General features: G+C 38.4%; 1 protein-coding gene across 2 annotated transcripts in view; it reads left to right on the top strand.

The window, feature by feature from the left end:
- LOC144664625 (tudor domain-containing protein 7-like) overlaps nt 1–13,265 on the top strand; it is a 31,915-nt gene that overhangs the window by 1,402 nt on the left and 17,248 nt on the right. The window contains exons 2-16 of one of the 2 annotated variants that reach the window (XM_078525773.1): nt 221–268; nt 1,127–1,276; nt 1,431–1,459; nt 2,541–2,674; nt 5,055–5,097; nt 5,302–5,344; nt 6,520–6,577; nt 6,746–6,863; nt 7,459–7,725; nt 8,660–8,747; nt 9,104–9,359; nt 9,965–10,065; nt 11,639–11,739; nt 12,229–12,289; nt 12,896–13,098. In XM_078525773.1, coding sequence (XP_078381899.1) covers nt 221–268; nt 1,127–1,276; nt 1,431–1,459; nt 2,541–2,674; nt 5,055–5,097; nt 5,302–5,344; nt 6,520–6,577; nt 6,746–6,863; nt 7,459–7,725; nt 8,660–8,747; nt 9,104–9,359; nt 9,965–10,065; nt 11,639–11,739; nt 12,229–12,289; nt 12,896–13,098 — 1,700 coding nt within the window. Of the gene's footprint in view, nt 1–220; nt 269–1,126; nt 1,277–1,430; nt 1,460–2,540; nt 2,675–5,054; nt 5,098–5,301; nt 5,345–6,519; nt 6,578–6,745; nt 6,864–7,458; nt 7,726–8,659; nt 8,748–9,103; nt 9,360–9,961; nt 10,066–11,638; nt 11,740–12,228; nt 12,290–12,895; nt 13,099–13,265 lie in introns of both variants that reach the window. The other variant, XM_078525772.1, reaches the window with a different exon arrangement.

The following is a 13,265-nucleotide window of genomic DNA, read 5'->3' as shown; positions in this document are numbered from 1 at the left end:
ACATCAAATTTCCAAGGGAAATAGATAGTATCTCTCTGTGGATGAACACTATTGTGTCACATGATCAATATAAACCAATCAGAATCATAGAAAATTTAGTGGTGAACTATAAGGAAGGACAGATTCCAACACCCATAGTGCATGTATCATTTATTTAGGATTTTGATGTAAGGAATAACCACTTACAATGCAGCTTTGCTTTCTGCTTGTTACATTTTAGATGCATCTGCTGCAAAGAAAAGTTGGAAAAAGAAACCAAGAAGCCCAGGTACATAACAAGTTTTGAATGCTTGTTTACTGAACTTCTTATAAACCCCAGTCCCTTGTTCAGAGGATGGATAACGCTATCTATAGTGTAGCTTTCTGGTTTTGTTGTCAGAATAGCATTTTCCAACCTTGAAACCCGCCGAACCAGACAGATTCCCTGTTTAATATGCTAAGTTATGAAATTGTATACCTCTTTCAAGTTGAAAGACTCTAAAGTGTTATCTGTTTGATACCATGTCCTGTTTTTGGCCAAATAAGGGAGTAGTATTGTCCGGTAGTCACAGGGATAAGTCAGAATAAAAATCAACTTTACCACAATGAATTATCTGATGAGTTAAGTTATGACATACAGTCTTAAATAATGTAATACTCCAATGAAGGTCTTATTCTCAAAATACAAACTTTTTTTTAAATTTACTATGGCAGTTTATATATTACCTTTATAAACTTGCAGTTGATAAACAACTAATTGTTCACTTGCTTGCTGATGCAGCAAAACAGCTTCAAATTCTTTACCTTTGAATTTAAGAAACATTAATTCTAGACTTTTATTTAGGAAAGCAATGGACGATTTTTACTTGTAATATTTTATTGTAGTTTTTTTTTAAGGTTTTTAACTTAGTGCATGATCCGCTTTTTACACAATTTTCATTGTATATTATATAATTAGTAATTTTTATTAGTAATTTTTAATTTTTAATCAGCAGGACCCCGTTGATAACAGTACGCATGTACTGAAGGGCTATCCTGGATAAACATTCAATTATTATTATTTATTTTTATTATTATTATTATTATTATTCTGAATAAAAACAAATAACTTTGTTATGTAAATGTAAGTGCACTGGTTTGATTTTAGGAAGTGGACCCAACTGGCAGGATATGGAAGTGACACTTATGTGTGATTATGACAACAAAGAGGGATCTGATGAACGTGTAGTCTATTTGTCAAATTCTTCAGCACCAAAAGACAAAATAGCACCCAAAGGCAATCCTCTAAGTGGGGAAGGTAGGACAGAACATCTTTACAAGTGCATCCCAGATGACTATATATTTCGTTATTCATTCATTTGTTCGTGCTGTCATTATTTTGTCTGTTTGTTCATCTGTGCATTGGTTCATTTTAATGGTTTCTTACATATTGAATTGTTTTCTTTTTTCAGACATAAAAATATATTCCAGAATAAAGAAGGTAATGAGGCCTTTAACTTTGTTCAAAGTTTGGCAAATTATCTTGTTGTATTGTAAATTAAAAAGATATGTCATAAAAAGTACTGCACTTAAATGTTTGTCATAAACAAAGGCAGTTGGGCGCCTTGCCACCTTGCTGCCTTTGCTTGCTTGCACAATTCGCTTTGATATTTCACTGCACTTAGCTTGCTTGCAGCGCATTCTGAAGCCTTTTTGTCCACTCCACTATCCCTTTGGTGCGGATGGGTAAGGTTAGTATTGATTGGTACATGTAAGTATTTCACTGAGTCATTCAGTGTGATGTTCCCAGGTGGTGACCACTCGCAGGGTTGCCATAGTTACCTCCTTTTTAGGCGATGATGTCAGTCAAGCCTTAATGTCAGAGGCAGTGGGAGGAATTTGTACCACTTTCTGTTGCGATCGACCGATCATTAGAGAACTGAATGGGACTAAGAAGGCACTATAGGGATAAATGTTACGTGCGACGGAGATCAAATTAAGACGAAAAACAGGAAGCAAAGAACTTTTGGAAAGTTATAAAGGCCTGATGCAAAGTATAAACAAAAAAGACAAATTACATATTTGAGGAGTTCTATTGAATTCAGTCGACAGACATGATCACAAAGTCTCTACTTTTATTAATACAATGGGTCTGTGTTTTGGTCTGTGTAAATAATTATGAAACAGCCCTTGACCTTGCATGTCGCTCTCAAAAAGTATTGTATATCGTTTATTGGCTGTCATGCTACAAGGTAACGCAACATTTGTTGAGGAATCTTTGTTGAAGAATCGTTCAACGAAGTTGTCAGCTACTTTTGTTTACATTAATTTTTTGACAAAATTCCTGAAAAATTTTTAAGACCCCCTTAGCAAACCCCATCGCCTCTGCATGCGTTTGCGTGACGTTTATTCTGTACTAGTTGTTGCCCAGCACCACCAATCCTTAAGGCACTAGCTCCCAAAACTCATCTATTGTCGATGAGTTTAACTTCATCATCTGAATCCTTTATTTCTCCTCTGGGAGAATAGGGCGTGAAAGTGCATTTTACTAACAATGCCTGTTTTTTTTTTTGTGTAACCAGTTGTTAGAAGAAAAGCCAAAAGGACTGTGGTTAAAAAGAATAGGTGCAGAGTATAAGAAGATGTATGGTGATGAACTGGCCAATGACCAGCTGGAGAGACTCAAAACTCTGCCTGATATAGCAAGATGTGAAGAGTAAGTAATTTCCTTGACTTCTAGTCAATAAGTAATAGTAATTGAACTGAATGGAGTACAATTCAGGGAGTAATTGGGCGAGTAATTTCAAAATTGGCCGAGCGCGCAGCGCAAGGACGATTTCGTTAAGAATTTTCGTTTGAGAGTACCACAATGAGTCTAAAAACAAATAAATTCGATTTAAGCTAAATGACAATTACATTTTATCAAGATTTAGAGAGCAACAAGTCGTCACTATTCCTATGTAAACATCTGAAGACGAAGCAGAAGAGGCAGAAATTTGCATATACGAAGAATTTCATTTTACGTTAACACCAACACACTGCACAAACGAAAACTATTGATATACCAAAATAAATGAAAACTAAATCATCTCAAGGAAAAAACTCAAGATTTCAACGCATATTTTTTTAATGTTCGTGCAGTTTGTCATGTACAAAGTCAAGCTGGTATTACAGTCGTTCCCGTAAAACCGTGAACACCAGAGAAAAGTTCTGGAATGTTTATTGTTTCGCGACCAATCAGATGCGAGATGAAACCGCAAAAGATAACCGCCAAACCCCAGCATGGATTAGTCACGACTTGACACGAAACAACAAGCTGGCTTTTTCTTTCAGGACAAATCTTCAATTTTACCGTTTTTCAAATACTGAAATTGTTCTTTTTCTATTTAAGCTTATGTATCAGCAAATAATAGATATGAACGATATATTTAATACGGAAAAACGATTCATCGAGCAGACAGGATCAGACACAGCTGGACAGCACGTCTGAGAGCAAAAAAATGATCCAATCACAAGCGATGCTGACCGTTGTTTGTTTCTCGTGCAGTTCAAAAGGTCATGCTAGTGGGCTGTGATTGGTGGTTTTCGATCCGTAATTTTTTGTAGCTGAGAAACCCGCACCCGTCAAATGAGGCAAACTTGTATCGTTGTAAATTTTGACAATTTACACTCGCTTTTTGGTCTAATCGGTAGTTTGGTTTTTGAGCCGACAGAATCAAGTAACTGGTGTTGGTTTATAGTAAAAAAAATAGCAATTTTTCACAGAGAACCATGAGGATGAATGAATGAGGATGTTTATGCAAACAGCAAAGAGTACTTCACAGGCGATTCGCGTCAACCCAAACTGGAACATTGTTCAGTTGTGAAGACACGGTGACTCTTTGCTTAGACAGCAGCTCACTGAAATAAAAAAAATAATAAAATTTTCGATATTTCCAAAGGGTATAAACGCTGCGAACCGAGGAAATTAGCTCGTGGAATTTGAGAATCGCTGTGCAGCACCAAATTTTTATAGGCTAACGGTTTGCGTGACATCTTGAGCCGGAGAATTCTCATAATATGCCAGGTGTTATGTCTCGTTTTCCGGAACCGAAGTACATGTAAGGCGATGTAAAGCTTTTTTTTACAAAGCTAAAACCCAGAAATACTTACCCGTATAATTCACAATACTGTAGACACCGAAATAAAAATTGAGAGGAGAGTACAATTTTTCTGCTCTCAGACGTCCTGTCTACCTGTGTCTGATCCTGTCTGCTCGATTCAACATCGCTTTTCCGAAAAATATCGTTCATATCTATTCTTTGCTCATACATAAGCTTAAATAGAAAAAGAACAATTTCAGTATTTGAAAAACGGTAAAATTGAAGGTTTGTCCTGGAAGAAAAAGCCAGATTGTTGTTCCGTGTCAAGTCGTGACTAATCCATGCTGCGGTTTGGCGGTTATCTTTTGCGGTTTCATCTCGCATCTGATTGGTCGCGAAACAATAAACATTCCAGAACTTTTCTCTGGTGTTCACGGTTTTACGGGAACGACTGTAAATCATGTGGAACAAACTTGACAGTGCCGGCAAGCGTAAACATTTGACTCCGTAATGTGCGGAAGGCTATTTTCCAGCAAATAACATTATCAATCAGCCAAAAGCATAATTTTACAGTCAATCTTCTGCTATACGACAGTGTAGAACGGCGAACAAGAGGGCCGGACGCCCGGCCGGGCGATCAGTTTTATTTTTCGGTCGCCCGAGACCAAATGTTAGTTGCCTGAGGCACCTCTAGAGCACAGCCTTGTACCTGCATGTTTAGTTCCATGCACCTCTAACTTATTCATTTGAATAGTTTTGCACAAGGACTCGTTTTGAAACAGAAGTGAACGGAAACTCAAAAATGGTGTATTTCACTGTATAATTTATTGTGTCCATAAAGTTTGAGTGTGAAGAATTTGTTTTAGTTATGGCTTGGCATTTGGTGTCAAATCAAAATCAAATAATATTTCTATATATTCTAAAAGCCAGTGAAATTCTGGGTTTCTGACAGAATAACATATTTATTATTAAAAATGTAATAGTTTTCTAAGCTCCTTAATTTTTATCTTCCAGGTTTGCAGGAGGTAACACCATAGTTTATCCACCCAAACCTGCGGTATGTTAACGTTTTAAACTAGAATTATGTGCCATACTGAATATTTCAGGAAATGGGCTTAGTTATCTTGATAGTACAGGGTTTGTATGGGTCATGGAAAACCTGGGAAGTCAAAAGTGTCAACAACGTTACATGTACATGTAGTCTAAGTGGAAGTGTCAAGATTCAACTCAATTTCATTCAAGTTTTATTCTCTATTGTCAGGAAGAGAAGCCACCTGACACACAAGCTCATCAAGCAAATGGAGGTAAAAATAAGGAATAAAACAGTGTTAAATAAATATGTTGAATATGTAAAAGTATAATTACAACAAATCTTTGCATTAGTGGAGTATGCATTTAGCATACAGTGCTTGTCATATAATTATCTCAGACCATCAGTTAGAAAGCTGTTATGATTTTTTATGCCTGAAATTTTGATTGGTTCATTGTAGTAGAGCGGTTTTCACTTGAGTGTCGAAAGAAAATTGTGTTTGCTTTGGTTTTGCATTACTACCCTTAGTGATTGGTTTAAAAATCTTGCGCCACTTTCTCAGCCAATCAGAACTAAAACCAAAACCAATCGTGACTCACTCGCGTACGTTTTCCCACGCTTCGTGCCGGCTACATGTATTTGCTTCGAGTTTTGATTGGTTCACTGGATTGTCTGTGTCCTTTGTGATTGGCCGGAGTAATTAGTTTGGTTTTGGTTTTACGACACTCAATTGAAAACTGCTCTTGTCTATTGTGTGGTTCCAGAAAGTATCCATACCCACCCACCCCACAAAAGGTCATATTTAGAAATTCTGAGGGGATAGGGATCACAAAAGCCAAAATTTTAAAAGAAACTGTGAAGCTAAACTGGAATTTCTAGGGGGCGAGGGGGTTGAACGGGGTTCAAACTCCAAAACCTTCTGTTGGGGAGGCATGGATATTTTCTGTAACAACCCATTGGGAAAGCATATTATTAATGTTTTATTAGCTGTAATGATAGAGCAGTTTTCAATTGAGTGTCGTAAAACCAAAACCAAAGTAATTACTCCGGCCAATCACAAAGGACACAGACAATCCAGTGAACCAATCAAAACTCGAAGCAAATACATGTAGCCGGCACGAAGCGTGGGAAAACGTGCGCGAGCGAGTCACGATTGGTTTTGGTTTTACTTCTGATTGGCTGAGAAAGTGGCGCGAGATTTTTAAACCAATCACTAAGCGAAGTAAAGCAAAATCAAAGCAAACGCAATTTACTTTCGACACTCAAGTGAAAACCGCTCTAGCTTGCCCACAAGGAAATTTTGGCTACCACTTTTAGTTATTGTAGAAGTGAGAGAAATATATTTTTTGATTAATTTGTTTGTCTTAAGGAGTGTTCTGGTTATCTGTCCATAACTATAATTTTAACATCCTTAACAAACTTATTCATAATACGTTCTTGTTTATCCAGAATCTCCTAGGCCTGTTGAACTTTATACATTACGGCCACAAAACTTGCCAGCAAAAGGGTAAGTGTATGTTATGGTTCAAGTTTACCCTCTGTACAGTTTGGTTTTTCATTTGTTCTGGTGTATAACACATGCTGTTGAATATAAAACAAAGAAATTATTTAAATGTACCAAAGGTACACAGGATTCCACAGTGGTTTAGGTAATCATTTTGTTTGTTTGTTTCAGTACTCAAACAGAAGTTTCAGTATCACATGTTGACAGTCCAGCTCACTTCTTTATTCACTACAAGCACAACTGGGATGCAATTGATGTCTTAAGTACTAAACTAAATGAATTTTATCAGGTGAGATATTTTTTTTTATATATAGATGACTGTACATATTGCTTTTTTTTGGAAACAATTAATTTGGAGGCATTTCACAGATTTTGGGAGGGGATGGTCACATTTTTAGGTTTGGCATAAAAATGATTGGTGAACGATTTTCTTCAAGTTTGGTTGGGTAATTAGGCAAAGTTAAATGCAGTAATACTATGTCCATTTTGCACAGAGTTCCTGCAGCAAGGACATAGAAAACGGGTCAATGGTTGGCGGTGCTGTGCTGCATCTGTTGTGGTTTGTAATGTGCAGCACATTGACATCACTTATAAAGGATTTTTCCACAAACACCCAAAGCTGTGCTCTTAGAATAATTGCAGGGTGCCTGAAGGTTCTTCTGTAAGAAATCTTGGGTGCCCAGCTCTTAAAAGCTTTCATGAAAGAAACGTTAAACAGCTGCAGGTCGCCCTAAGACAAAAGTAAGTTGCCTGTGTCAGGGCTCTGCTTGAGCACAGCCCTGACACTGGAATGCACCTGATTACAAAAGAGGTGTTCTGTTCTGCTCTGACATCCACTTGACTACTTGCTGTTCTAATGAAACCATTGTGGTTTTGTTTTTTAGGATCAATCCAACAAAGCTGATTTCCTGCCCACAGTTAAACAAGGAATGTTTTGCTGTGCTCAGTTTACTGAAGATGAAAGCTGGTATCGGGCTAGAATCACAGAAAGTGCTACAAAAGGTACTGCTCAAGCTCAAGTGATTTACGTAGACTTTGGCAACCATGAAGCACTGCCTGTGTCACGGCTCCGAATGCTGAGGAAGGAACATGCAGAGCTTCCTATGATGGCTGTACTCTGTGCACTGGATGGGGCAGTGCCATCTGGAGGGGTGAGAATGGAGTGTTTTGTAGTTCACATACATTGTAAAAAACTAAACATACATGTAGTATTAATTAAAAATCTCTTTTGGACAACTTGGTGGCCTTATGGTTCACCCATTGTCCAGACCTGGTTGGATCGGCTTGGTTTGGGTGCAAGCCTTTCCTTGCTTTATGTTCTTGGCCGAAACACTTTACTCTCATTGTGTCTTTCTCACCCATGGCAACAATCAAATTTTCAACAGAGGCAACCAGAGAAATTGCTAGGGCTAACCTATTAGGGATGAACATCCCATACAGGGGTATTAGCAATAATCCAAGCTGGGAGGCGCGGTGGTCTTATGGTTAGTGCGCCGGACTCCGGAGCGAGCGTTCCGGGTTCGAGCCCTGGCCGGGGTCACTGTGTTGTGTTCTTGGGCAAGACACTTTACTCTCATAGTGCTTCTCTCCACCCAGGTGTATAAATGGGTACCGGCGATATAATGCTGGGGGGTTCCCTGCGATGGACTAGCATCCCATCCAGGGGGGAGTAGAAATACTCCTAGCTGCTTAATGCTAAGGAAACCGGGATAAGCTCCGGCAGTATGCGCCACTTTGGCTCGAAGCTGACCTCACAATGCAGATATAAATAGAGAGATTTTATTTGGAAGAGTTTGTTTGGAACAGTCCATATGTACAGTGGTATTAGCAATACTTCAAGCTCCATAATGCTGCAGAAATTAGCAGAGATTAATTTTTGAAGAGTTTACATGTATGTACGACATGGCTTAAAAATAAACTTGGGTTTAATTTTTTTCCAGTTTGATTTTTATTTTACTTTGTCTCACATTCATTATCATAATCTGAAACAGTGGAAGGCAAAAATGAAACTGGTTTAAAAAATTTTAAACTGAAAATAAATTTAAACAACAACAATATTTTACAACATGACCTTGACTTTTACAGGATAAGTGGAGCACTGCCTCAACAGAGAGATTCAAGGAGCTCTGTGCTGCTTCTGAAGCATTACAAATGAGTGTTGTCAGCGCTGAAGGTATTTTAGCCATTAATATCCAAATTTAGCAACTTAGGCAATGCAACATGCAGGATCTACAAAGTCATTTTCTTTTAAAAATGGTTTCATTCTGATTTGACTTGTGTTTAATCCTGGACCCAGGATCACATGTGGGTGTAGTTTGTTGATGATTCTTGTCGTCCTTCTCAAGGTTCTCGGGTGTTTCTCCCACCACAAAAACCAACACTCCCAAATGCCAATTCAATCTTTGATGCATGTACACTAATGTCTTTCTAATGAGCCCCTGAGAGAGAGCTCTTCTGTGTTATGTGGGTAAATAAATTACACTGCATTTACATTTATAAAATAATATTAAATTATTTGTTGTGTTTCAGGCCATCACCTGTATGTAGATCTTAGAGACACAGGAGGCAATGATATCAAAGCTATTTTACAAAAAGAGGGTCACATGGGGACAAATAAACCTACTGACAGCTCATCAACCACATCATCATCAAGCAGCTCAAATTCAGCTTCATCCTCACTAACATCATCAACGTCAACTGATTCATTTGTATCAGTTACAACCACAACGTCGTCTACATCATCATCAAGTCAGATCAGTACTACCCCCACCCCAGACAGTCCCAGGTATGTTGCTGGTTAGAACTACACAGAATATTTTGTACACCAGGAAAGAATTTAGGAGACTGGCTTGTTGGATTTGTTCAAGAGGTGATGAACAAAATGATAATGGCATATAAGTCAGAAACTTGGATATTTTATGTGTTCTTAAAGAACATTCTTTCTGGAAAATTTATGGTTCTTTTGTGTGTGATTTTCTCATTGTTATTTGGTCACTTTTCACCTTAGAGTTGCTCAAAAAGGCTAAAACTTTATGTACAAAATGTACATTTTGTAAAAAAGAAGTCTTCACTCAACTCTCTCTTAATGGACACTTCTATAAGATAGACACCTGGTGTTGGTCCCATCCCTGTCGTTTTTCAGTCATTTTACTGTAACTTAACTACCTATAAGGCAGACACCTCTATAAGGTGGACATGAAAGCCAGTACTTGTTGGTCTGTCTTCGTCACCATTCCACTTATCAATAATTATTGTTAACATTGTTTTATCATAAACAGGACTTTATGCTAGTATTTTGCCATGCTCTGATAGACATTTCCATGACACCATCTGAAAAATTAAAATGTTATCAGTTCTTTCTGTTAACAAACTTTTTATTTGTTGCAGCAGGGAAAGCAAAGAGAAGGAGTCTGAAGACAGAAAAGTCAGCACACGACCATTTCTGAGACATAGATTCTTGTCAAAAGATGAAGATGCCCAAAAAGTTCCTGGTTTGTGTCTGTTTTAATATGCAGTTTTTGAGAAGTTGAATATATTTAATATTCAGTTTACCGTAAAGTTCCGTGTATAAGCCGCACCTTTTCCCTCTAAATTCAAGTCAAAAATCGGGGGTGCGGCTTATCTACGGAAACATCTCTGGTTGGAGTTCTCAAAGGCCTAATTAATATTCATAAAAACTTCTCAAGACGTAATTGAATAAATATATAACAACCTGAAAACTTTGTTGTTGTTCACTACCTTTTAGTTCCTCTGCAAAGCTGTTTGCAGTGAAGCCTGCCAGTGACTTCGAATCATGTCTTTCCGCCGCGTGCGAGAACGCACCAAGATAAACGCAAATACTCACAAGGCAAATGGCCGACCGCTTCGGTTTTTTATTGACCTTCACAGTAAATACATCTGCTGGATTAACAAACTCTTATTCTGCATGAAGTTTTTATCCTGTTGCGGGTAGCAGTTTCTAAGAATCTTGAAATAAAAACGTGGTTTCTTCCGAAGAAAATGCCGCCCTGTTTGTTTTTAATGCCCAGACTCCTCTCTACAATTCAGAGCTTGGCTACTAAGCATTCGTCATTCGCGAACGATTCCAACGAATTACAAGTGTTTCAGGAGTGTTTAGAAGTGATAATCTCGAAAAAATGATATCAAGAGAGCATCCAAGTTTAAGATATTGTGAACTCAAACTAAAAAGGAGGTATGACAAGTGAAATTTAGCTTTCGTAAGACTTAATTTATATTAAACATTGCAACAACCGCCGTGTCAGTGTTTCGAAACCGTGCTTGTTTGCCCTTGTTTGTTTACCAATACAACTTCACTTGAACTTCAAACTTAATGGTCTGTATATTTTTTTTTCCAAAATTTGAGCTTCCAAATCGGGGGTGCGGCTTATCTACGGGTGCGGCTTATACACAGAACTTTACGGTAATTAGACTGTTCACAGTTCCCTATTTTGCGGTGAATTTGTAGAGGTTGATTGTCGAGTTTGAGGGACGGCCATCTTGGTTTCTGAAGGCAAGCGAAAACTGGGGAGAGTAAAAAATGCCCATGGGTAGGGGCACTGTGTTTTAACAGCGTGGAGGCGAGGAAGTGGAATTTTTTTACGCCCCTGCGCCCCTACCCATGGGCATTTTTTACTCTTCCTGTTTTTGCTCACCTTCAGAAACTAGAATGGCGGTCCCTTGAACTCAATGATTGACCTCTTTGGCTTCACAGAAAAATAAAGGACTGTGAACAATCTAACTTTAATTATAATAACAAATTCTAAGTTTGATTAATACTTTTTAACACATTGTCAGAAATAATCATACACTGAACCCCTGTTATTACATGATTGAGACAGCTGAGAGGGCCTTTACTAAAAACCACCAATCAGAATGTTTTATCACCCGCTGTTCCAAATAGCAATTCTCCGTACAGATTTCTACATAATTATTTACTTTTCTTAGTTTATAGAATTTGGTGGTAAATCAAGACAATGTTTCCTAGTTGATAGTTTTCTGTTTTCTCCCTATCGATAATGTAAGAAGAAAAAACATGCTGATAACTTTTGTTTGTTTCCTTGTTAGAGAGGGTACAAGTCCCAGATGAGGATTATCTAGACGTGTTTGTTTGCAATGTGCACAGCACTGACAACATCTGTGTCAATCTTTCTGGAGAAAATTATTCTGTAAGTTAGTATAAACATTTAAGGTATTCTGGTAATTAATAAAAAGACTTCAGGAGTAATAACTGGTTTGGTCTGTTTGCTGAGATGATGCCCTACTTGTGTCAGTGTACAGTTTAATTCCCATGCTTTTCTCTGTGTAATACCAGCTCTGTTAAGAAGTAGAGAACATTGAAGCCCCACCTCTACCCACAATTTAGTCAGTATTAAGCCTGGGGCGGATGTGAATGATCAGTTGACAAGAATTCAAGCCCTCAAGCTCTTGTTTGGCCAGAAATGCATGCACTTTTAGTGACTGTTCTCGACTGTTGAGTGCTTTCATTGTAAACCTTTTGCGTAAATGTCATTGACAGTTTGCCAGCCCTTAATAAGAGTTAAAGAAAACTCGTGTTATTCTCATCCTTCAACTCTTGGTGATTCATTTTCTTATCTGGGCTGGGCTTTACTTTTCACAGTTGTACTAATCTGTTTTTTTTTTCCCGCATTATTTAGGAGAAACTAACAGCTCTGGAACAGAGTATGCTGTGCCATTATGAAGAACCAAGTTCTGAAGGTAAAGAATCATTGTGTGTGTCATATTTGTGTCTGCTACATGTGCACAATGGAAGGCACGGTGGCCTAATGGTTAGTGCACCGGACTCCGGATCGAGTAGTCCGGGTTCGAGCCCTGGCCGGGGTCACTGTGTTGTGTTCTTGGGCAAGACACTTTACTCTCATAGTGCCTCTCTCCACCCAGGTGTATAAATGGGTACCGGCGACATAATGCTGGGAAGGGTACCCTGCGATGGACTAGCATCCCATTCAGGGGGTAGTAGAAATATTCCTAGCCGCTTTACATGGGCACAATGCTGTGTTTTGTGCCAGCCATTGCAATGGGTATGAGTAAGTGACAAATATTCCATTTAAGCCAGAACAAATTGAAATTTGGAATTGTTGAGTATCAGTCGTGAACTTGTAAAAAAAAAACACAAACCGGAAAGAAAGGTGAGAGGCAAGTTGGTTTGATGCCAGGTCTGGCAGGTCGCATAATAGAAAATAAATGATCTGTATGTAGCGATGAACCTGTCCCATTGTCTCCCCATAGTTATCAGAGTCACAAGCTCTCATTCCAATAATCCTAACTTGTTATACTAACTTAATGTTTTTTTGTTTTATTTAGAGGCCCTAAAAATCATCCCTGGAAGTATATTTGCCATTTATTCCAAGGAAATTCATTCAGAGGGTCTGTGGTATCGTGTAAAGGTTCTTAAAGTCAAAGGAGACAAAGTTCAGATTGAGTACATGGACTACGGGGACACAGGAATGGTTCCCACCTCAAGCTTGAGGAGTATTCCACCAAGATTTCTGGAATTGCCTTTCCAGGTTTGTGGCATAAGATCTGTCTGCCTTGCCAGTTCAAGATGGATGCTCACGAGGGGGCATGTAATCACTTGTACACAGACACACAAATGTAGCAGGGACATGCTGCAGTGTCATGTCCTTTGTAGCCCTACTATCCCCACTTATGCCCAGGATTGAATGCAGCTCCA

This window comes from Oculina patagonica, chromosome 9 (assembly GCF_052425735.1).
Source record: "Oculina patagonica isolate OP01 chromosome 9, crgOcupat, whole genome shotgun sequence".
NCBI lineage: Eukaryota > Metazoa > Cnidaria > Anthozoa > Scleractinia > Oculinidae > Oculina > Oculina patagonica.
The sequence above is the reverse complement of the archived record's forward strand: the minus strand, read 5'-3'. Positions and strand labels throughout refer to the sequence as shown.